The following is a 25,674-nucleotide window of genomic DNA, read 5'->3' as shown; positions in this document are numbered from 1 at the left end:
AAAATGTGTACAATAATGAAACTGGTTTGGGCGGCTCGCAAAGAATTGCTGGCAGACACAAACATAGATACAAACACTCTCATACACACACACTGACTCACACCGTGATAGACGTAATGTGCTCTAGTGAAACCAGTGTTGCCATAATGCTTGTCATAAATTCTCCAAATTACCCAACACGTCGCGCAATGTCGCAGCTTAGTTGGCCTAGGACGGCCATTTGCTCTCGCTGTATCTTGGTATCTGCAGCTCGGTATCTGTATCTACACATCTAGTACGTTTTATCTACTCGTGGCTGATTGCGAATTGTGTGACAGCATGTGCGCTAAATTGAGTTTATGTACTCTCCCAACTTGCTTAAAGGATTAATTGTTCAGGATTTGGCGCCTGATTGACTGCGCATGCGCACAATCAAGCTGCGCCGCAGCTTTGTGTCAGTGCGTCAATCAAACTAAAACTATAAAAATGAAATGCCTGCAATCTGCACTGCTCTCTCTCTCTTTATCATTTGTTACAAACTCTAATCGAATTGAATCGAAGGCAACGACGACATGTTTCGTGTTGTGAAAGCTCTGCACTTGAGTGCGAGTTAAACTCAATTCGAATCGCTTTGAAGAAGAGGACTGAGGGGGGCGAAAGAACGCACTTTGTTGCCTGGGGTCGCCGACAGCGTTCAATTAATGCCAGTTGGAAAAGTTGTTCTCTTGTCAGACCATTGAACTGCTGCCAGGCAATTCGACAGTACTTACAGAGAAAGAATCACAGAGAGAGACTGAGAGTGAGAGAGTCAGGGGAAAAATCAACTGCGCAATCGTCATGGGGTTTTTGTATCGTTAGCAGCGATTTGAAATTGAACTCACCATAAAATTCCTCAATTTAAACAGCAATATTAATAGCAGTAGAAAATAGCAAAGATCTGAGAAAGAGACAGAAAGAGAGAGAGGGACATTCAACGCGTCGCAGTTGTCGTGAAGTTAACACGAAAGAAACTTGGCTTAAGCATTCCTCTAACAAATTGCTTAAGTTTATGGCCAACACATTTTGTAACTTTGCTTTCGGCCACTTCACAAAACACTTCAGACCTTTTTTTCTTCTCTCAATATCTGCTGGCTTTTTTTTTTCATTTATTTGGTAGGCAGTAGCTCAAGTTCCTAGCCAGCGACGTTTTGTTGCCAAGGCCCACGCGCCTTCAAAAAGCTGAAGGCCTGACTAGCGGAACGCTTTACTGTTACTGCCTGTTCTCCTACTTGTTGTTATTGTTGTTGTTGGACTTTTGCATGTGGGCACACATTTAGCCAGCACTGAGTACTGAGTACTGAACACTGAGTGTATTCATACTTGGCTTCCATGTATCCATCCATATTCATGCGCATTACGCACATTTGCGTAACAGATTCAAGTGCGCGATATGCGAGGGTCTCAAGTGCCAAAGAGCCAAGCACATCCGACCTGACGGTGTTTTTTTTTTTCTGTTCAGTTTATTTCAAAACTCTTGTTGTTATATTTTTATTTTCATGTATGTATTTGGCTGTTATTGTTATTGTTGTTGTTGTTACTCTTGTTGTTGCTGTTGTTGGCAACATTACGCAGCAATTCGAGTTTTGAAGTGCTTACAAACTTTTGAAACTCTGAAATTTTGTTTCATTTTTCACTCGCTCACTCGCTATCACTGTCTGGGTAATGAGTGTTAGCTATGAACCGGTTTTGCATTTTGAAGCAATTTAAAATTAACTGTGTTTTGATTAATACTCTATTATTGAGGCGCTGCATGTGACTATAAATTATTTGTTGTGTTGTTCTTGTCGGCGTTAAACTTCTAATGAATATGTTAAATGATGGTTAGCCTTCTCCTTCTCATTCTATATGATGAATGCAGGCAGACAGGCAGCTGCAACAGATATGTACATAGATAGCCTTTAGCTGAAATTCGAGTAATTTATGAGCAGTTTGCCAACTAATTGGGCTAATTATGCTGCAGTTTACCCGCTGCAAACTGCAATAGCAGCCCATAAATTGCACAGTAAGCGGCTTGAAGCGATGGCAATTCACACTTCCGCGATTGCAGCAGCAGCATCGACAGCAGCCGCAGAGTTTGCAGTTGGCTTTCTTTAGTTTGTTTTTTACAATACCTTCAGTTGGTCTTAACGGCAAACAACAAAGCCAACAAAAGGCAGCAACATCAGCAGCAGCAACAGCAACAGCAACAGCAGCAGGCGGCATCGATGGCCAACTCACAAGTCAAGAATCGAGTGCAAGGCACCCAAGACGCCAGTTCAAGACGAAGACGGTGCCAGAGACAGGGTCGAAGATTGCGACTGCGACTGCGACTGAGACACAGAGGACGACGACATCAGCTGGACTGCAGTATGTCTGCCAACATCGTGACTAATTACATGCGACATAAAAGCAATGGCAAAGCCGAAGTAAAAGCCAAGCGCGCGCTCTTCTCGCCGAGATCTGGCAACCAGGTCGTATACGTAATTGTAGCCACACAAAAATGAGCAAAAAGAAAAAGTCAAATGCAGCAACTGCTCCAACTCCGGCAGCGGTAACAACATTGTCTGGCTGCAGTAATTGGCAGGAAAGGCAGCCAAGAGCAAGTCGATCTCTTGGCCATATATTCCACAAGCTTGACAATTCAATAAAACTGCGACAGTTGGAGAGAAGTTACCTTTTGCTATTGCGGCTGCGGTTGCAGTTGCAGTTGCCAGCTGACAACTGCTGGAGCCTAATTATGCTGTTGAGTTTATGTGATTGGCCATTGTCAAATTTCGCCGACGACTTTTGCAAATGAATCTGTGCGCTTTATGGGCGAAAGTTGTCAAGTTACAGTTGCAGTTGTAGTTGTTGCACCGTTTGCCACAACTGGAAGCTAATTGAATTCCACTTTGCCAAACAATTTGCATGACCCGATCCGCCCGCTTCGCTCATTACGTTTGCACTTGGGCGTAACGCGCGCCTCTCACACACAACAACAAAATGCAACATGCACCTCCTGCCCCTCAACGTGTGGCAGGCACATCTGGAGATCTGTAGCAGCAGCAGCAGAGTTTGAAACAATTTATGTATTTTTAGCTGAACGCAAAACTCAAACTGTTGTTACCACAGCTTTAGCTGGTTCCGTTCTCTCTCTCTCTCTCTTTCTCTGAGTTGCTTCTTCTTGGACGCCCACTAGCTAAACTAGCATCGCCATCTGCTGCATGAGGCATGTTATATGCCTGGCCTGGCCTGGCCACACGAAAATAGCGCAAAGTAGTGCATCAATAAACAATAACAATGCTGCCGACGGTGCAAACGAAACAGGAAAAGCATAGTCCCAAAACAGATCCAGATCCCGAGATCTCTGCTGTTGCTGCTGCTGTTGCTGTTGCAAAAGAGACCAACCCATTCCCATTCTCATTTCATGCCACAACAGCAGACCTGTGGACCATGCCACATGTGCGGATGTTGCAGCCGCTGGCAAGCAGGCAAACGTTGCTTCGTTCGTTGTTCGTTCGCTCTCAGGAGCGCTGACTGTTCCATGTAACAAGTCTGCCTGTCAATAAAAACTAAATAACAAAAGCAACAAAGAAAAAAAAAGAAGAGGCGAAAATAAAGCAAAGTGAGTCAAAACATGTGCAAGTTGCAGTGGCCCGCGGTAAAGTGAAAGAAAATCGCCGCCAATAGCGGAAATATTAGCCTGCTGCTTGGCTGCCGATGCAGGCAAAAAAAAAAGGAAGGCAATAAAATGTGCATCGCCAACGCCAACACCAACAGCAAGAGAGTAAAGACAATGTGTTTATTATTGCATTTTAGCCAAAGCCAAATGGAAAGTGCAGCTGAACGAAGATTTGGCTCAAATCTTTTTCACGCCATTCACGCACATTCAAGTCAATTTTAATTGCTGGCCAAGAATAATAACGAAGTGCATTGCGAGAGTGTGATTCACAACTCATCTTTTGTGTGTTTATATTTACTGGAAATTTTTGTAATTTAATTATGTTATTGCGCACTCGTTTGATTTGCGGATGGGGGGAAAACACGCAGCTAGAAAATTCCTAAACTGCGTTATGCCACCCCGAAATGCATTCAACCGTTCGTCATCATCATAATGTGCTTAATCCAATTGTTGCTGAAGGCATGAAGAGCGGCCCCCATATCAAGTTAAGAGTCAGAATGTTATGACCATGCCAATGCCACAACATCAAATGCCTTGACATCAACAAGGGAAACAACAAAAGCCCGATTGTGTTAAATCAAATGAAGCGTAATTTTTACTCAATTTATGTGGCAAGTGGCAGAGGCAAGGACTCGTTGTTACCATTTCTAGTGGCGTCGTTCTATAACCCCAATTCCGATTCCTGATGCCAACTTTTAATCCCAGCGGAGCGCTTAGGCTGTCAATCTACACTGCGCCCACTTTTCCAACTCCAACACCCACCACACAAACTGAGAGATAGACAGCTTTTCCTCTGTTTTTTGGGGTTGTTGCTTTGACTTTTTGACGTTGATGTGTGCGCTGCAGGTTCTACTTGCGATGGGTACATCATATTTCTATTAATGACTTGCATATTTATGAGCTGAAGTGATGAAGAGAAAGCCAGAGAGGGAGAGAAAGGTAGGCTGGGGGCAAACAAGCTGATTTTAATAATAAACAAACAAACTTACATAAATACAAATAGGCATTAAATGTGTAGCATTTGTTTGAGTTGCGGCTGCGGCTGCTGCTGCTTCTTCTTCTTGGCCGCCAGCTATTTCTGTGGCCAAAAATGCTTTGACTCTCGACTTTGCCTGCAGCAGCAAACAAAGCAAACATTTAACTGGAATTCTAAGCGAGTTGTCCAAATAAATGTCTAGTTAAAGGCGTAATAAATGCTGTCGCTGATGGGTGGTGAATGGAGGAGGGGAATTCTGGAGGAGGCGGTGGAGGGGGCTTTCATCAGCGACTAGCGAGTAGCAACGCCTTTGATGTGGTCGGATTGCCCCTGAATTTTGTTACATCAACATGTGGCTGTGTGCTGTCTAACGATGCGTAGAAAGTCTTTAAATAAACAACAACGCCACAAGCTGGAAAGGAAGTTGCCAAACAGACAAGTCAAGCAGTCCAAAAGAAACAACATCAGCTATATGACTATGAGCATTTACATATGGTTTATTTTCTTTTTCTCTGTTGTTTTTTTTTTTTTTTTTTGCTTTTTGGCACAAAAAACAATTGCGAGCCTCGAGAGTGTAACGACCCACAAAACGGCGACTTAGACCTGAAATAGTACGCCATTAAGAGACAAAGCAACAAATACAACAACAACAACAACAAAATAGATGAAACTAGTACTGAGTGCTCAGCGGTTTTTTATGGCAGCCGCTTCTGAATGTGTGTGGCCATCAAAATTGCTGTTGGGCGCAATTTCCCACATCAAGTTGGGGACTCAACAATGGCATATCAAAGTCATGCAAGCAACTCGCAACTAATAGCAGTCCCATAATGAAGTGCTAAGCCATATCAGAGAGCTGCTAATGAAAATGCCGACTGCCGACTGCCAGCTGCCATGTCAACTCACAAGATACTAACTAACTTGGCCACGACAAGACAACAACGATACAAAGCTATTGGCGGGCGACGACACTTCATTAAAGTTGGAGAATTACACGCATCACCGCAATGTGTGTTTAGTTGTCTTGTTTCCTGATAAAAATCACTAAATTCTAGATAATGGTGGGAAAACGGGAACAGCATCGTCGCTCTAACGGAACTTCTTTAAACAATTTGTAGTTTCCAAAATACCGGAAACGCGTTAAGCAAATTTAATTAAAAGTCTTTCGATTGACAAGCTAAAAGCAACATCAACAGATTTCAGCTTAAAACCCTTTCGTAAAGTATCTTGTATGTATCTGTATGCATTTTGCGAGTATCATTTGCAGCCACCACCAAAAGTGTTGTGCAATTTTTGGTCACCCACTTGACAACTCTTTAAACTGCATTGCCGCAAAACCAACAAATTACAAAACACCCAACGGCGACAACAACGTGGCAGACAGAGCGACAGACAGACAGACAGTCAGTCAGTCAGCTGAGTCCAACCCTCGGGGTAAGGGCTAACGAATGGAATTAGGAAATCTTGGCAAATCCAACAAATCATGTTAAAACCGACCCAAACGAAGTCAGTTGTGTTGGCCCATTGGGCCATTGGCGAGGTAAATTTTGCTGCCGCCGGCCGCTTCGACGGTTGTCGGGCGTGCTGTTTATACCGCTCTCTGGTTTTGCGTGTTTTCAAAACTGTGCGGTTAGTAGATTGTGGAGCGGGGAGTGCGACGTGTGTGGGCGTTGATTTGGGGAACATTATTCGAGGGTGGAAATGCATAGCAGTTGTCGCTGGTTAACAATCAAAGAATTGCCAGACGGCAAGGCAAAGCAAAGGGCATCAAGTTTATATAATTATTTTTATGCCATAAACGAGGAGTGTGCCGCATGGTATATCTCTGCCATCTCTCGAGGGTTGACACAAGCTGCCCTCTGCCATTTTTCAAGTATTTTGAGCTGTGCTAACTATGCTCGGTTTAGCTATGAATACAAATAGATGACACAAATGTTGCTAGCAACATGTTGCTGGGTGCATTTTAATTAAAATTTTTGACTGACTGTAATGTATTCACAGGATGCTGCAACGGAAATCGTGTGCGGCTATTGAAGTGTTGTCGGTTGTCGTTTAGGTGTTGCCTCCCACTTCTTTTCTCTGAATTGTGTTTGTTTGTTGTCGCTGGGCTTGTTTGTTGTTGTTATAGCTGGCCGAAGGGTTTGGAATGTATGTGTTTGGTCTGTCTGCAGGGTTGATTTGGCAAACGACGCAATTTGTTGCTAGCGACAGCAACAGCGACAGCAACCATAACACGTGGAATGGTTGTTGCTGACTGGCTGACATCGAGAGGGGAGTATGAGCTATTTGCACATTAAATACCGTAACCCATGGACTGACTGTAGTCCGTAGTCTGCAACCCGTAACCCGTCGCTTTGACGTCACACAAACAAATTTCACTTTCACTGCCTTGCACGGCAGAGAGTGTGTGTTCCTATTCCCCATGGCCTCGTAAGTGTTGCCAAGTTGATTGTTTTTACGAGTGCATTGCATACTTTGCGGCGCCCGAGGGTGAACTCGGCTCATCACATGTACAGTACCGTTGAGTCCAAGTCATCCAAAGATACTCGTACATCCAACTTTCAACTTCGTTCGCTAATTGCTGAAAAGCTCAAAGCGAGCGAGTTGTTAGTTGTTGTCTGCATGCCTCGAAGCATAAGCAGCATATGAAATCGTAAAAATTTACGATCGTCTGTTTGTCTGCTCTGCTGCAGAGCCACCCCCAGAAGGGGGTTGTCTTGTATTTGTATTGACCAGCAGCAGCAGCTACCACCCATCGGCATTGGCATCGGTGGCAAGGTGAGGATGGCAGACTGAGGGGTGAGGAATGCGCTCAGCTGCTCAGCACGTGTTCAAATTACCGTGAAGACGCTTAGGGGTGAATTCTACAGAACGAGCATGAAAACGAGCACGACATTCAAATTGAGTGAGTGAATTAAAAAAGAAATCCTGGCAATCAAGAGAGCAACACACACAGAGAGTGAGAGAACGCTGAGAGAGCAGTTCACTCTCTCTCTCCCAGGTGCTCTCTCGCTCTCTCCCTTACTCTATCAGATTGAATTTGTAGCAAAATATGAGCATACGTTCGAGCGTTCACTTCCTTCCTTCCGACTGATGCGATTGTGAATGGCTCTGTTTTTGGGGTTCGCATTGCCCGACTGTGCGAGTGTGAGTGAGTGGCCGTAAAAGGTTGCGCTCCTTGTACGTGTGCATCGGTGTGAGTGAGTATGAGTTCACGGGGATCGTGCCGTCAGACCTTTGTGTGAGCAGCCGAGCACAGTGGTACAAGTACGATTGAGCACGGGAAGGCAAAATTGTTAATATGGCAAATAAAAAGTAAGGAAATATTCGGAGATTATTCAAAATAATAAAATAAATTGTATTATATGTTTTTTCTACAAATCAATATTTAAATAATATGAAAACAACTTTTAATTGTGTTGTTGAGAAAATTTAAATTTGAATTTAAATTAATTTCGAATATATTAAACAAATTGATTAGGTAGTCAATTATCTTAAGGTATGTAAAGTGACGCATAGTATACTTAATTTTAGAATATTATTATGAGATTAAATTTTTGTATTGAGAAAATGTAGGCTCCACTTTATTTTGAATAGTCAAATTTGTTATTTATATTTTGGATTCATTTTGAAACCATTTCCTTTAACTCACTGTGCTAGTTACATTCGAACTTCACTCAAGAGCTTAAAAGGTGAACACTCACCTCCCTGCCTGCTCTCCCCAGCCCTCTTGGTTTGTTCCCAAGTCTTTGGCTACATAATTTCAACAATATGCGTGTGTTGAGTACAACACCTCCCCGCCCTGCACGACGAAAACGAAATCAGACATAAAAACATTAAATTACAAACCCTTATTTTGCACACACTAAAAAAGGAAAAAGCAAAAAAGAATAAAAGCTGTCGAGCCAGGCGAGCCAAGCAAGGCGAAAGAAAACCGAGACACAAAACTGAAACTGAAACAGAGAATCGGGCAAGGACCAAGGACACGGCACAATGGGGCGACTTCGGTCGCCGAGTTCTGTTCTGTTCTACTCTGTTCTGTTCCACAAGGGATGCAAAAGCGAATGCCAGATATTAACCCCTCACTGTATATGTGAGTGTGTATAAGTGTGCCTGTGTGTGTGTGTGTGCTGCTTTGTGCGATGTGTTTTCGCCGTGCTTGTCAATTTTCCGTGCCAAAACAAACGCAACGAACATTTTCGCCGATTAGAAAGAAACAATTCGTGAGTGCAACGTGAGCGCCGCGCGCCGCTGCCAGCCAAAACGAGGCTCTGTGCTGTGACTGATAATAATACTGCAAAAATATAATTTGTTTAAACAAATGCAAAGGGTAAAACCCTAAGAAATTCTACGAAAAGTGTTGCAAGAAAGCAAAGGAAATCAAACGAGAGAAAAAACCCCGGCAAAGTTCAAGACGCCGGCGAGATTCGTGTTCGTTGTTATTGTTTTGGTGCCAGCAGCAGCTGCTACTTCTGCTTCTTCTTTCTTCTTGCAAATAGTTCTTTGTGTCTGTGTCGGTGTCCGTGTGTGTGTATGTGTTTGCGGGTGACTCAGCGCAAATGGATGTGCGCATCTTTGTTTACTTTGGAGCCACAGCGACCTGGCAGTGAAAGCGGCGCCAAAAAATCGAATCGCAGCGAAGACAATGAGCGAATCAATTGATAATTTGCATGCTGATAACAACAGCGGCAGCGGCAGCGGCAACAATAACAACAGCAATAGCAACATTGTTGCAGCAAACAATGATGGCGACTCGGATGTGGAGGTCATCGAGGGCATGGAGCTGCTCGAGGGCAACTATCAAGTGCTGCGCCAATGGGTGCCACCAGCACCCAACTATTGGGATGCACCCCCCAAGGCGATCATCAAGTCAGCCGAAGTGAGGTAATTACGAAATCGAATCTGCAACTGCAATATGGAAAATACAGTATATATGCAAAATGCAATATGCAATATGCAACCTCAACATTGTCGCGCTCAATTGCTGTTGAATGGGCTTTAATTAAGTGCCACCATTTGACAGCACATTCCACTTGCTGCAGCAGCTTGTTGGTGCACAAATTGCACAGCAATTAACTCGCAATACTATCAACTCGATCCAAACACGATCTGTGGGCCATTAAGCCTCTCTAACGGTTTCGTTCAATAAATGTGCAGTTATTTGTAACGCACTTTTTTTATGACCACACATTGCGATTGGCTGCCGACTTGCCAACCCACATGACTTCGAGCTGGACTCCGTTCCATTGCCTCAATGGATTTGGCCTCTAATGAATTCTGAATATGCAGCGAATTTACAGCGCACAATTCATTCAATAAAATTTTGATTATTATGGGCGTCATCTAATGCAACATTTGCATAAAAAAATCGAAGCTACGGCAGCAAGGCAAAAATAAATAAATCTCTATTTTAACATGTATGGCATAAGAAGCTGACAAAGCTGGCTAGCTACAGTTAAATATACTCTATAAAATAAGCAAGGTTAAATGTCGCTTGGTTGTATGAAGCATTTCAATGATCTCAAATTTCTTTACCGACATACTCAGACAAGGTTTAATAATTAACAAAATTATGCTATAATAAAATGACTATATGTGTATATTGGTCAATTCCCTTAACAGTAATTCAATTTATAAACTTTTTTCTATGAAACTGAAGAAGCTTTACAAGTTGTTACACTTTATAGAGTATTTATAAGAAAGAGTTTAAAAATAAATCAGTATAAAAATAATTATTCTAATTCAAATTTACTAAATACATATAATATGTACATATGAAGAAACATATGTGATCTATTTCCATAGCAGAAACTTAATTTATAAATATTTTACTTAGAAAGAAAATGAAAAATAAAAGTAGGCGTTTATAAGAACGCAAATTTATTTCTTTAAAAACTTACAAAATATTTAAAATTGATGTATTTTTTCTTTTGCAAAATTATTTGCTCCTTTCACAGTTGTTGAGCTTATACATTTTTACCTTGTTTACAACTAGTTGAAAATAAATATAGATATACATAAATCAATAATTAATAATTTACACTTTATATTTACACTTACTCCTATATTGACCCATTCCCTTAGCATTAATGGATTTTCTAATAGATATTGCTATTAATATTTCACTCCCGTAGTTTACTTCGATATAACATATAAAATGTGCAAATTTAATTATCAATTGCAAATTGAATGCTGAACTGCACGTGTCCCAAAAGGATAGAGTATGTATTATGTATTTGTTTGAGTGCCCGTCTTTTCGTCTGTCTTCACTCAACAAGCGCCAACAGTTGCCGTCTGAGAGTTGCTGCTGGCTGGCTGCCTGTCAACAGCACCAAGTGGTATGCAACATGTGCAACATTGGATCAGCATCGCCTAGAGCTGGCTGGAGAGTGGACAAAAGGAAAGGGGAGTAGGAAGGAGGAGGGAACGGGCAACGGGCTCGTTCACAAGTGTCTTCGTCTGCAAACGTTGACAACTGCAGCATGAGTCTGCGGAATTGAATTGAGTTGCCTCAGCGTCAGCCTCAGCCGCCTGTTGCCCGTTGCACATTGCACATTGCACGATGCTGCTGCCTGTTGCCAGGCTTGGTAAATAATAAATGCGTTACTTGAGTGCATGCGAAATGGAAATCAAAATGCAAACGCTGCCAGATTTTTGCTTTTGCTGCTGTTGGTGCTGCCACAGTTGCCACAGCTGCCTCAGCTGCCACTGCTGCATCAAGTGCAGCATAAGATGCCGATGCCGACGCCGATGCCAAAGACGAAGCTGATGCCGTTGTTGATGTGGTTGTCGATGTCGATGTCCCCCGGCTCGTTTTTTGTTTTTGTCCGGCGGCCCGTTAAGTGCAGCCAAAGTTTCAGATTGCATGCTGTTTGCTGCTTCTACTGCATTGTGTTGCGTATCTTTTTGCACGTTCTCAATATGCATTTCAGAAATTACAATATGTTGATTGCATTTCGCCCAGGCACGTAAATGAAACACATGCTCCAGAGAGCTCACAGCTCAGCAGAACTCAGAAAACAGAACTCGCAGCTCAGAGTTGTGTCTTATAATAATGATGAGTATTGAAATTGCTAACAATAGCAGCAGTGCCTTTATTCGTCTCTCCTTTCCCCTCTTCCCACGTATTCATCCTTTCAACTCAGTTGTTTCAACGAGCCGTGCTTCCTCGCCTGCGGTTAGTTGGCTTTGCAACCCGGCCAGGATCCGACTGTTGGTCTAAATTACTTTATTTTCTTTTCTTTCCTTGTGTGTTTTGTGTGCATTTATTTTATATTTCATTGTATTTCATTTCATTGTAGCTGGTTGCCTGGGTAATTGATATGCCTCTTGTTGTACGTCTGCATTTCCGTTGCCAGTTGCCAGTTGACAGCTCACAACAAAAAAAAAGGTAGAAAGAAAAAGCATTAGCCAAGTATTCTCGCGATAATAGTTACTGCAAATTGTGGCAAGTTTCAATTATTAATGAGCCTAGCGACAATCATGAATATCAAGAGCTGTAGTTGTTGTTAATTTTGCACATGCATTGACAATAAATCAACTTTATTTTCGGCCTTCTTTTGGCTGCAGTAAAGTTCGTTTGTTGTTCAACGCTGACAGCTCAACGACTCCTTTCACTTTGCTATGTTACCAGTCACAAAACAACAACAACAAACTACAACAGAAACAACTATCGCAATTTTGAATTGTGTGAAGGCGGCACGTCAATGTCGTCGTTGGGACGCCGCCATAGGGAAATGTAAATGTGGCAACGGGAATGGAAATTCGACATTCAACGTTCGCCGAGCCACAAAAAAATGCTGATGAAAATTACGATGACTTGTCACACGAGCTGAGTAGGCTTTAATTTGCTTTTGTGAATTGTTTAGCAAATTAGCACAGCTCCCATCAATTTGGGGCACATAAATTGAACTCTGCTCTGGGTTAAGTGGATACACAAGGATTCCTACACACCAATATTAAACGATATATATACTCTTCTATATATTCGCATTTTTAGACATTTGTAATTTGTAATTTAGTTGCGTCGAACACGTAAGGCATTTGCGGCTCGTAAACAATCTCTACGCTAAATGACAACATGGATCGCGAGGAGGTTAAAGTGAATGCTTCACAAGTCAACTTTCAACCATTGACTAACAGTGGACGCCTCGAGACGCCAACGTTCTTTGCCGATGAGTTGGTCAATGAAATCTTCGATGCCATGAAGGAGAAGGAGGGCATGGGCAAGTACAGCAGCAGTGCCTGCCTCATTAATATGCCCATTGCCAAGTCAAAGCATAAAGTAGCTGATGATGATGACATGATGGATCCGCGTCTTGCATCCTGGCACAAGATGTTGAAGCAACGAAAGGCCATACAGCAGCGCATACAAAGTTGCACCGGGAAGCGAGCGGAGGATGTGCTCTTCAATCGCCATGTGACCATCGACAATCAGACCAAGAAAATGTTGCTGCATGTGCTCGAGAGTGCCAAGCGCAGTGAGGAACACGCTCCCGATCGTGTGTATAGTGTACTGAAGACACGCATTGATCAGCAGACTTGTCGCGAGATTCGGGAACTGCAAGTAACTGATCCCAAGTTGCAGAAACTCGAATTCGTCGGTTTGCCACAAGTCACACAACTCGAATTGGCTGGCGTCGTTGATCCGCCTGAGAGCTGCTTCCAGCGTTCGCAATTATTGGCCAAGCAGCTGCACAAGAACGAGGAGAACATCAAGCGGGTGTTGAGCTATTGTCCACATCTCGATAGTCTGCAGGTGGCTCCCGGCTTCGAGCCACGCGCTGTGCCCCTGATGACTACACAGTTTCTGGGCGAGGATGAGCTGTTGGTGGTGTCGCCCGAGACTAGCGAGCATGCTCTCAAACGCAATGTGCCTAAGCTGAAAGTGGAGAAGAAGCCAGCGCCCATTAAGCATACGCCTTCGACTAATCAGATCCGGATCAATGGCACTCCGCATGGTTTTGGCGATATGCAGGGCGCATTGAGCAGCGAGCTGCACTTGGTCTTTCAGTGCGATCCGTTTCAACGCATGCGCAAGACGATCGTTTATCTGGAGAATATTAGCGATAAGTTTCTCATAGGAAAATGGAAGCAGATCAAAATGTACAACAAGGAGCTAATTCAACATCAAGCAAGCACTGGGGACTTCGTGTTCGATGCACGTCCCTTTGCATTGCTGCCAGGCCATGCACGTCGCATCGATGCCATGTATATGCCCATGACGGTGGGTGTGAAGAAGCAGAGCTGGATGCTTCACTTGCAGCGCTCTCCGTTCTGTGGCATGCGGCGCATTACTCTTCGCCTGCATGGCGTCTGCACTGCACCAGCATGCTTTCGTCAGCGCATCGATAGGGATCAACAGCTAGTGGTTGATAATCGCAATCAGCAGGTTGCAGACCGATTGACCAAATTCCATGCCGAACTCGCGCCTATTGTGGAGCCACCTCGCATGGATTGTCCCTATCAGCGTCGCCTCGACGAGCGTGAACTGTTTAGTGCCCAGAACTTGGGATTTCAGTGCTCGCGCTTCACGGATCTGGAGACCCTGAAGGAACTATATGTGCTGGTGAAAAAGCCGCGTCAACCAGCCTGGGATTACAGCATTGAGACGGTGCGTCAGTGCATCTATCAGCATGAGCCGAAGCAGCGTGAAACCCTGCAGAAGCTGTTGCTGGACATTATCGAACCGATGCGTTGCAGCTCCAAAGAGACCTTCAGCAAAATAGACAACAGCATGGAGAGGCAGCGCACCTGCTTTATCTATGTGCGCGGCATCATCAGCAGCGCCTTCGAAGAGTGGCATGTATTGGCCGAAACACTGAGCGAGCAATTTTACAAATCGGAAGCGCATCGCTTCATCATTGGCGTCAACGACTTAGGGGAGGAGTTGCCCAATGAAGAGGAGATAGATGCGCATGTCTCGAAACGGGTCAATAGCTGCAAATACTTCAAGGATGCGCTCTACATACAAACCTATACATTACTTTGCGATGCTGCCGAGAATATTGTGAGTGCCATCGAGAGCAATGTCCATCTTTAGGGGTCGTTCGATTTCTATTTCAATTTGTAACCCTTGACACTTTTCTAGGGATTTGTACGAACTTTTTTTCTGTCATGAGCTTCCACTCAAAATCATTAACTAAATATATTTGACTTTGTCTTCACATGAGCTTGTTTTTTTATAACAAATTCCACACAAGATGCTGCCGTGCACACAAATTTCGACTTGTGCCAATTCATCGGCCAAAATCACTGAAACTTCCAAGCCTGTGACTTGGGCACCATTAACTTTTACCAATCTCTTCACTTTCTATCCATCGTCGATACAATTGCCGATGCTCGATGGCAAAGCTGGCGCGAGCATCACACACTATAGCGGACGCATTGTAGATGAGATTCTCGATGACATTTTTGCCGAGCGTCGTGGTTTCTTCCCCGAAACATCGTCGACTTGCAAAGTTCATGACACCATTAAGTCAGAACTGCATGTTGACAAACGTCTAAGATATTGGCACGAGGTGCTCGCGAAGCGTCAGGAAATTCAGAAACGACTGCAGATTCAAACGGGGAAAAGTGCACAGGAGATTCTATTTAATCGACGGTCAACATTCGACAACCGAAATAAGGAAACTATGGTGCGTCTGCTGGACTATGCGGATCGCATGAAACCCGAGAAGCTATCGACAAAGCCGGTCAGTACGCTTGAACAAATGATTGATCCCGACACTTGCAACATCGTTGAAGGCATTACTGAAACATGGCCAAAGGCAGAACAGGAGAATTTGAAGGATGTGGAGATTATTGGCATACCAAGTGTGATACAAAAGGAGATGATGGGCACCAAGACTAGGCTAGAGGAACTGCCCAACAGCTGGATGCAATCGGAGGTGTTGCAGGAACGCATCGAGCAGAAGTTCGAGGAGATTCACGGTGTGCTCGAGTTTTTTCCCGATCTAAATACCTTGCAGGTGAAGGGCACTAAAATTGAAAAGACTCCACTAAAGCCCACTTGCACATTTGTTGAGGAGGATCGACTTCTCAAAATCAGCAGCAGCAATCCGGTCGAAACTTCTGAGTATGACGAGCTCTTGGAGGTTCAGGAAACACAGTCACAAACAATATCGAAACCTGAAATCGAGATAACAGAACCGGATTCAAGTGAAGCCGTGATACCCGAAATAGGACTCAAAATCAATGGCAAGGATTACATTGTCGAAGATAAGCCATTCACTGACTGCTTTGAGATGATAACCAAGTTCAAGTGTGATCCATTTCAAAAGCGCATCAAACACATACTGCAGCTAACGAATATTGGCAAACAAACGTTGTCATTCAACTGGCAACAGGGCGTATACTTTTACAATAGGCCCACGTTGCTGCTCGCCCAGGACGATGAATTCCTCTTCGACACGGACAGTTTCCGGTTGACACACGGCCAAAGCTACAATTTAATAGTGATGTATCAGCCGCGCAAAGTTCGCATGGCAATGGAACTGTGGCGTCTGCAGAGTGATCCAAAGATCTTCTGCAGCAATCAGGGATCGCTCCAGCTGCGTTTCCACGGTCGCTGCACGCCTCCACAGGAATACATGAATCGATTGAATGAGCTGCAGGCGATAGTCATCAACAAGTCGAATGCCAAGGTTATGACTAATATAATGAATGAACAGGCTTCACTGGCACCGCTTATTGTGCCACCTGCGACCTGTTGTGCCTACGAACGCACCTTGGATGAGCGTGAACTGTTCAACTCGTTCAATCCGGGCTACAATTGTCAGCGCTTCGATGATCTGGAGGTGTTCAAGGCCATGCATAAGCAGCTAAAGAAGCCACGTGAACCGCAGTGGGATCTCCGGCTGGACACACTTAAAATGCTGATTATGCGACTCGAAAGCGTAGACTTGCGCAAGAAAATGTTTGCAAACTTTATGGTTGTGCTGGAGCCACTTTTGGGTGGTGCACCCAGCTTGGACTCTCTGGGTCAACTGGAGGTGCAAAAGCAACGTACACGCTTGATTTATGTGCGTGGCGCCATTTGCAATGGCATCGAAGAGTGGGAGGATCTCATGCTAACCATTGAGGAGTCTTTCTTCAAGTCGGAGATGCAGCAATACTTTATCAATCAATTGGAAGTAGGTGAAGAAGAGGAGGAGGAAGGAGAAGGTGATACTGACATACAGGCTAAAATTGCAGCACTTTTAGCTGGCAAGGATAAAGAGGATAATAACGTATTGGCTGAGGTCCAAAAGAGTCTACGTCACTCGAAATTCTTTCGCGATGCTCTCTATATACAAACCTATTCGCATCTTTGCAACATTGCCGAAAATATTGTGTCGGTCATTGAAAGCACCGAAGATGTTCCCAATTGAAATAGTTATTCATTTTAAATTAATTGCTGTAAATCGAATATAACTAAAGATTTATTTTACTTCAATTGTGTTGCTTTTATTATGGCTTGCTTTTTATTTTCTGTCAGTTCAATATTTGACGACTGACTGACCACACATAAACATAAATAATTTTGGGGCGAATTATGAATTGCCAAAATGGCAATTTAAGTACTGCTAACCTTAAATCGGGTAATGAGTCAAGAAAAAACGATCCCTTGGTCAACGATATTGTGGACGATATCTTGCAGTTGCGTCGTGGCCACTATGAGGAATCCGCTTCGGAAGTTGATTCGGAACCCCTTTCTCGCTCCTCAAAGTGCTTTGTAGACCGACGATTGCAGTACTGGAAAAATATGTTGCGCCAACGTCGCATACTGCAAAAAAGACTGACACAGGATATAGGCAAACAACCCCAAAAGATTCTCTTCAATATGGATTGTCGAAAACATCAAACTATAAGACGAACTCTGTTTCCTGACTGTGCGGAGTGCTTAGAAATTGTGGGAGTACCTAGACGAACCACCCAAGAGTTGCTTGGTGAAGAGGGAACTAGGAGTTCAGAAGTAAGCTCTGATTATTATCCAAAGTCTTCTCCAGTTATTAAAAATCTGGAGGTAATCGGCAAAAATTGCTGGAGCAAAATGCTACTTGGAAGTGATTCTTTGCACACTATATCCAGTGTAACGTCAAATATAATGCGCATACCTTCAACTCCGTACTCTACACAAAATAGGGGCACAATGACAGCAACTTTATCAGCCATTATCAATGGCATACATTTCAGTTTAAACGATCCAGGTTATTCGCCGATACTTGAAAAGATGTTTGTCTGCACTCCCTTTGAAAACTTTTTGCGTACCATAATAATTATTGAGAATAATGGTCAGCGACCTATTAATTTCTACTGGAAATCCTCGCAGTTCTTTGCCTACAATGACACACTTATGACTGGTACGGGAGATGAGTTTGTATTTGATACGGAAGCATTTCAGCTACGATCGGGAGAAATTCGCAAGGTTAATGTGTTATTTCGACCAATTAAAGTGGGCATAGTTAAGCAACGCTGGATGCTCACAACCAAGCCCAAAATATTCCAAGCTCATCCCTACGCTCTTACTTTGGATATGCATGGCAGATGCAAGCCACCATTGGAGTATATGGAACGGATAGAGAGCATGATGAAGGTTCCTATTCGAAAGTGTAGGCGCTTCTCGGAAATGCACAGGTTCAATCGATCTCTCGAACCAGAGAACACTGGTTTATGTCCCTTTACTCGGGAGATCGAGGAGAGGGAGGCATTCAATCGACGCAATGTTGGCTTCCACTGTGATCGTGTTAGTGACTTGTGTGTTATCAAAGACTTCTTTGAACAAGTCAAGCCCAAGACATATGACATTCAGTGGGACTTTAGCGTGAGCATGCTGATTCATTTGGTGTGTTGCAATGAGCAGCAATCACAGCGTATTGCGCTCTTCGCTGAGCTAAAGACTCTCTTAGACAATTTGCGTGGCAGATCATTGCCTCTTAGCTTAAGCGATGAACCAACAAAATTAGCAGAGCGTCGACGAACACGGTTTATTTATGTGCGTGGCGTTATTGCGAACAACATTGAGCTGTGGGAGGAAAAGATCTGGGCACTAGGCGCCCAGATACTGAAGACCAGCCAGTTCCAGGGTCTGATATATTCAAAGCGACTTCGAGACTCAATATATATTTACACCTACGAACAGCTGTGCAATGTTGTCGAGGATATTGTATCTGTTATTGAAAGTACTGAGCATGTTTAAATAAAAAAATACACACTCACACAGAATTACTTTGACAACACACAAATACTTGTTAAAAGAAAATAAAATATACAATCACACATAAGCGAAAAAATATAGAAAAACTTGAAAATGGCCTACAAAACGCGTATGATATCTTTTTTGCAAGCCGTCGAGAAGTCTGGCAATGTATCCAAGGACAACACTTTCTCCATGAATTCGACTAGCACTTTGGAAATGTACCATGAAACAGGCAGCTTAAAAGAAGTTACATTGCGAGATGGCAAAGTGTTAGTGGAAGGCATTGTTGATGGTATGTTTAACACCAATACAGGCGTGGCAAATGTCTCCAGTTCTCAAGCATCGATCACTGACGCCTTTGAAAGCTCTGAGGATATGGACGATCGCTTAAAGTGTTGGCAGAATGTGCTTAGAGATCGTCTCAAGATTCAAAAGAAAATATGGCACAAGACGGGCAAAAAGCCCAACGAAATGTTATTCAATCTGCCTGTATCTGTTGAGCAGCGCGACAAAGGCACAATTCAACGTTTGATGGATTATGCAGCTCGCATGAATCCCGTAGCTTTAAGTCAGAAAGAGCCCTCCACTTTGCCGGAGGTATTTAATGAACACACTTGTATGTATGTTCCTAAAGTGATGGAAACATTGCCCACACCTGAACAAACTGGCGAAATTAATGTGGAAGTCAGTGGAATACCCAAATCGATTAAAAAAGAATTGTTTTGGCCAGCTCGAGCATTCAGGCAACATGCTCCAAACGAGAAGAACAAATGGCTCAACTCAAAAGTACTTGAAGAAGAATTGATAAGAACGGAAGAGGATATAAAAAGAGTATTACCCCACTGTCCCGATATCAATAAACTTGAGGTTGTTGGCATTCATGGTGTTAGTATCGATGAAACAGAACCTCTTCATCTGATTGAATCTGAAGATCTGAGAACACTTAGTACCGTAACGACGAGTTCTTCAAGTTCAGACTCGAGACAAGAGAATATTGCTACTCCTGAGTTGTCTTCTATTCCAGAAGAAATTAAAGTGGGCCTGAAGATCAATGGCACGATATATAGCACGAATTCCAAACCTTATCCTCCGGTTGGTGATTTGTATTTCGATTTTGAATGCGAACCGTATCAAATTCAAGTGAAGGAAGTGCTGCGCCTGGAGAATGTTGGCAAAAAAGTGATGATCTGTGATTGGACAAGAAACTATGATGGTTTGAAGCGAGGATATGCTTGGAACGAATGCGAACGATGTTTTCTCTTCGATCACAGTCTAACTATGCTCTTTCCTGGCGAAGTTTACATAGCGAAGGCCATATTTTGTCCCCGTGTCGTATCGCTAGGCAAACAACGTTGGGAATTGAAACTCTTTCCAAATATCTTTTGCATACGACGTCCAACATTTTTCATAAATTTGCAAGGCAAGTGCGTGCCATCTGCAATGTATGAGAACAAAATAGATCGTCTTCATCGGACTGTAGTTGATAAGTGCAATTACCAGTCGCTAAGTAGATTGCCCATTCGACAGGGTAAACTGGCTCCAAGCATCCAGTCGCCGGAGTTGCTGTGTCCCTATGAGCGAGCTCTAGATGAACGAGAGATATTCAATGCTCAGAATGTGGGTCACCATTGCGACCGCTATGAAGATCTCGAAGATCTGCGAACGTTGTATAACAGCATTAAAGTACCTCGTGCTCCAGCATGGGATCTGCGTTTGGAAACCATTAGGCAGACTATTCTGCGTCTGCCTGTGGCTGAGGTTCGTGCAGAGTACTTTCAAAAGCTAATCGACATTCAGGAATTAATGAAATCTTGTGGTGATAAACACACTTACAATTTTGATCATAGCAATGCGCGAAATCGCACACGCTTAACTTATGTGCGAGGCTGCATTGCCAATGGCATTGAAGAATGGGAGGAACTTATGTTGTCCATAGAGAGCAGCTGTTTAAAATCAGAATATGCCAACTTCTTAACGGGCGAAGTCGAAAAGCCATGTCTGCTGCACTTGACATATGAGAATATCCACAAGTGTCTGGTTACGCAACTGCGGGCAAAGAAATACTACAGAGATTCACTCTATATGCAGACGTATACATTAATGTGTGATATGGCCGAGAACATCGTATCGATCATCGAGAGCACCGAGTATATTTGACTTGAGTCGACTTTATTATCCCGAATTGTTGTTCTTTTGGCATGTACACAAAATGTGTCTGCGAAGCGAATTGAAATTGTACCGTGTGCTTAAGGGTTAAGAAAGTATACACTGCACATAAAATGTAGCATACTTTTAGGTGACCAAAGAAAAATTTTAGAGTAATAAAGAGTAATTTCTATATTTATATAAAGCGCAATGTTTATTAATCTCTAATCTTTAACAATTTGTATTTATTAATTTATGCATTATTCTTTTCTTAAAATTATTCTTAATTCTATATTTAAAAAGATAATTACTCATAAATCACCTTTAATCGAACTTATTTATGCGATTCGCCACACTCCTTGGGGATGGCCTATTGATTTCGTGAGACGGACACAAAAAAAATCTATTAGCGAACAAAGCAAAGGGGAGCAAAAACTATTTCATGCCTAAGGACACACCTGTGTTCTAGAAGCGTGCTGGGGCCCAAAGTTTTCCCATTATTACGACGTTTTATGAGCAACAGAATTGCCCATTCTCGTTTAGAGGCCATCCGGGAAGCATACTTCCAATTCCATTCCCATTTTCGACCAAAAGCACTTTAATGGCTGTAACAAATGTTGCACAAAAAAGTTTCGCCTCCCATTTGGGCTTCTGTGTTGTGTCTATTATTTTGGGTTACGATTCCCGCTTCGATTTCTGCTAGTTTGCATTGATTTGATGACACTTTGGGGGTTATTTTATTTGGCTAATAAACGCTCCCACCAAAGCAACTTTGCGTGTCAAAAAGTTGTCTGCACATTTCCGTCCCTCCCTCGATGGGTGTCTGTAGAAATGTGTCGACAAACGAGGCCATTATGCTTGCAATTAGCCAAATTGATTTTTTGATAACGTTAAGACAACCATATCGGAAATACTCTATGCATATTCATACTGATATTTTTTTCACTTAATTTATACTATTTTCATTGTCTTTTCACTTGCAGGTAAGCTAAGAATTGCATTCCCATTAAAATACTTCAGTACTCTTGGTAAGTCATAAAAGTAGACACCGCCATGATGGGCGGCCCCTTAGGTGCTAGCTTCACACGCTGCACCGCTTTAACAGATGCTCCATAAATCATAAGGCCACTCACAAAATGCTTGGAAAAAAGCACAAATACATCCGCTCGCGATCTCAGTGCGTTTGACTACTAATTAACCCACAGACCTCAACAATCATCAAGTGTTAATATCTCGTTTATGGCTTAATGATCCGATGGCATTTTCTGGGTAATCGTGTAACGCAACTGAGTTGCATTCAAAGAAAATGGTGGCCTTGGCATTTAACATATCTAAAAGATATAATTCACTAGAAATTATTAAAAGTTGTTAGCTAATTTTATTTTTAAATTTAAATGTTATTTTTTAAAATGAGAAAGGTTTTTTTTCTTATTTAATATATTTTTATTCTCTGGCTGGTCGTTTTGCATTCTAAAAAATGGTTTACAATTATTTTAATTTGGTTTAACATCAATGTAACTTTGATTAATATCTTTTTTTGCTTTATACAATTATGAATGTAATAGTTTACACTCCAATTGATGAAATAATTGAATAGAGTTTATAAACAATTTAACTGTTTTGTTAAAATATTGAACATATTTTAATATGAAATTATAGTTTTTGACCTTAATTTATGTGCGTTTATGAATGTAACTGAAGTTAAATTTATTGTTATCAGAGAACAAATTTTAATAACATCAATATAGAGATAGTATGAGTTTATCAGATAGCATCTTAAATTAACTTAACTAAATACTCAACTAATAACTAATAGTTAATTCTATTTTCTCATATTTGATTGGTCTTCAAATAGGTGGATATCAACATTTTACAATATATTTGTGAATGACATATATATTGATTCTTTAAATTAATTATATTATATAAATTACTAAGTCGTGGAATGTATATATACATTCATGTATAAATTAAAAGTTATGTTCTCAAAAAGACATGCAGCTAAAAAGTATGTAACGCAAATGTGTTTACAACAATAGAGCCATTTAAAACCCAAAGCTAAAAATTCAACCAACAATTATTAATCTCGATTAGAACCGATGAAGGCTCTTCTCGTCATCCAAAGTGTTAAAGTCCTCGATAAATTGAAAAGATATATTTGTATGTGCTGAAAGTTTTTTGTTAAAATGCCATGCTATATATAATAAATAGTCACCCGTTGGCACCGGCAATTGAAGTAATTCTGATCTGAGATAAAAACCGCTTATTATGGCTGGTCCCTATATGATAAATAGAAATAAAGTTAAATTTAAATTGTAATACTGGATTTTTCTCTATAATAATCTCACCAGCAGAGGACACCTCATATTCATAAAATTCGAAAAGTTTTTAAATTGCTTGTAGATAATTAGAAAAATTGGATTATATGGTCTGCTGAGGAATTTGCAACCATCGATTTGAAAGTTATAAAGCCAAGGTTTATATCCATTGGCTCTTTTAAAAAATTGAACATTAACTCGCTCCTCGTTAATTGGAAAGTGCATTGTTGAGTTTAAGTTAAATGTATTTTTGTATCGATTTACTGCTTTTATATTGCACGTGTGTATTTCCCATAACGTTTTATTAAAAGTCGCACACACCGCATTAGTAAATTTGAGCTGCACAGCATTCTGCAACAATTAAAAATTCACTTTGCGTATATATTTTTAAAATTGTTTAAAAGTCACTCACACTAGTATATATTTTCAATATAACAACGGCGCAAAGAATCCCAATCGCTATAAAATGAAACCGCATTGTGAAAGAACTTGACTATTTTAAATATTCCTATGAAACGTGATCAATTTTTATACTCAGAGCTTTTCATGCTTCAATAATTCTAATATAAGTTGCAATAGACGTTTATTTACGGTGATATTGTTTTTTAAATTGTAGGAAATTTACTTGTTAATAGTCAAGCGTGAAATTTTCAAGTACAATTAATTAAAGGATTATAGAGAGGGAAAAAAATAATTTTTGCAGCAAAGCCAATCAAAGACGTTGCATAATTAATTATTAAAATAATTAATTTATAAAATAAGTCTTTAATTGCGCTTTTAATGAATTCAGCCCGGAAGTATGCAATAAATTTAAAGTACATTTAACATTTCTCTGTGAAGCCAAAGATAATATGCAGCCGAAAAGTATGCAACAGAAAAGTTAACAGAAGTGCCATTCTGAGTATGAGCTTAACAGTTGACGTTGCTCGAGCGTGCCCGCAGTTTGAGAGCGACAACGAACGCGAACGGTTTGCACCTGTTGCCAGCGCGCTTTTTTACTCCAACATCATTTGTAGTGGATCGGGTCTCGGGGTCGATCACGCTTCATGTTGTCGTGCGCCAGATCTGTCGTTTACCGTTGGCTTACGTACTTGAGTGCCAAAGTTCATCAGAAGCAGCATAATTGTTATATCTCGAAAAAAGAAAAGAAATAATAAGCACTCCAAATTTCCAATCAAGCAAAACTCATGAAATTTGACCGGAAAATTAAAAATCGTTTACGCCGAATAGTGGCTCAGTGCAGTGTTGTGAAAATCAGCTCTAAGGATATACGAAAACCAGACTCTGGTTAAGGCCTCGCAAATTGAATAGCTGATCCAGTTATTGAAGCTAATTCGATTCGAAGTAACTCGATTCATAAAGCAATACAAGCCGCTTAGCCGCGGCATGGATAAGCCGCTGTCCAGGGGCAAAGTGTTAAAGGTGCGTCGTCCGGGCATTGTCTACATTGTCAACAGTCACGGTATGATACACAAGCACCAACAACATCGACAACACAAACAAGCAACAAAAAAAGTTCACATAAAAAAAATTACATTAAAACCAAATGAAATTCGAAACTGATTTGGAATGCCAAGCACAGGCGTCGGCTCGGCTGGCTTAACGATTTTTTTTCTCGTCTTTATCAAGAGCTGAGAATCCAACGATCATTATGAAATTTTGTGTTTTTTTTTTTGGGTTGTGTGTTAGTGTGCACTGGGCAAACGAATAACTTAGGCAACGAACTTGATGTTTAATATTACCACACACAAAAAAACGAAACAAACAGCAGCAGCATCAAGTTAATGACATTCATAAAGCCATGCACATTATGCGCAACGTCAGCGCACTTTATTTGATTTATTTTGATGCGCTCAAATTTTATTTGTAATCATCTCGCGCACTTTCACCGCCAGCAAATGAAGTCATAACCAAATAAGCTGGTCAACTGGACAAGCTATAGCTGAGCTCCATAAAACGATTAAACGACCTGTTACAACAACAACCACAACTAGTCGCTAAGCATGCAGTCCATCCATATAAGTATAAGAGGAGTTTGCAAACGAATAACAAATACGAAAACACAAAATTTGATTATTGCGGCGGCTTTCTCTGGGAATCTTGATCCAATTACGCGACGAAAAAACCAAACTCCCACTGGCAATTCGAGGCGAACAGAGTCATGTACTAGCTACAAGCTAAGCAGCTGCCGAATGCAATGACATGGCTAACATGGCTGCAATGTGTCAACAATGCCTTGTTAGCCCAGCAGCCATTGCCAATTGACATGTGTGTACACTGTGCTCTCTGTGTGTGGGCTGCAGTGAAACATGTAAAAGACTTGGAACACCTTATTGACATGGACCCAGACCCCAGACCCGGCAACGGCAACGGCAACGACACAACTACAACAGCGGAAAAC

General features: G+C 41.8%; 3 protein-coding genes across 5 annotated transcripts in view; all 3 read left to right on the top strand.

Annotated features, from left to right (window-relative positions):
• Positions 1-25,674, top strand: part of LOC117571055 (protein prickle) — a 68,179-nt gene that overhangs the window by 16,192 nt on the left and 26,313 nt on the right. The window contains exon 1 of one of the 3 annotated variants that reach the window (XM_034253022.2): positions 8,903-9,515. The exons of 1 other annotated variant lie outside the window; for it this stretch is intronic. In XM_034253022.2, coding sequence (XP_034108913.1) covers positions 9,277-9,515 — 239 coding nt within the window. In that variant the 5' untranslated portion in view covers positions 8,903-9,276. Of the gene's footprint in view, positions 1-8,902; positions 9,516-24,048; positions 24,696-25,674 lie in introns of those variants that run through there. One more of the 3 variants, XM_052005387.1, reaches the window with a different exon arrangement.
• Positions 12,481-14,797, top strand: LOC117571057 (uncharacterized). Its single transcript, XM_034253026.2, has one exon. It carries the CDS (start codon positions 12,712-12,714, stop codon positions 14,671-14,673), a length of 1,962 nt encoding a protein of 653 aa, XP_034108917.1. The 5' UTR covers positions 12,481-12,711; the 3' UTR covers positions 14,674-14,797.
• Positions 14,787-17,024, top strand: LOC117571056 (uncharacterized). The gene has a single exon (XM_034253025.2). It carries the CDS (start codon positions 14,834-14,836, stop codon positions 17,000-17,002), a length of 2,169 nt encoding a protein of 722 aa, XP_034108916.1. The 5' UTR covers positions 14,787-14,833; the 3' UTR covers positions 17,003-17,024.

The sequence above is a fragment of the Drosophila albomicans genome, chromosome 3, assembly GCF_009650485.2.
Source record: "Drosophila albomicans strain 15112-1751.03 chromosome 3, ASM965048v2, whole genome shotgun sequence".
Taxonomy (NCBI): domain Eukaryota; kingdom Metazoa; phylum Arthropoda; class Insecta; order Diptera; family Drosophilidae; genus Drosophila; species Drosophila albomicans.
The sequence above is the reverse complement of the archived record's forward strand: the minus strand, read 5'-3'. Positions and strand labels throughout refer to the sequence as shown.

Bases quoted from the DNA above. Each gene is read 5' to 3' on its own strand.
- LOC117571056 (XM_034253025.2), top strand. From the start codon at position 14,834: ATGCTGCCGTGCACACAAATTTCGACTTGTGCCAATTCATCGGCCAAA.
- LOC117571057 (XM_034253026.2), top strand. From the start codon at position 12,712: ATGGATCGCGAGGAGGTTAAAGTGAATGCTTCACAAGTCAACTTTCAA.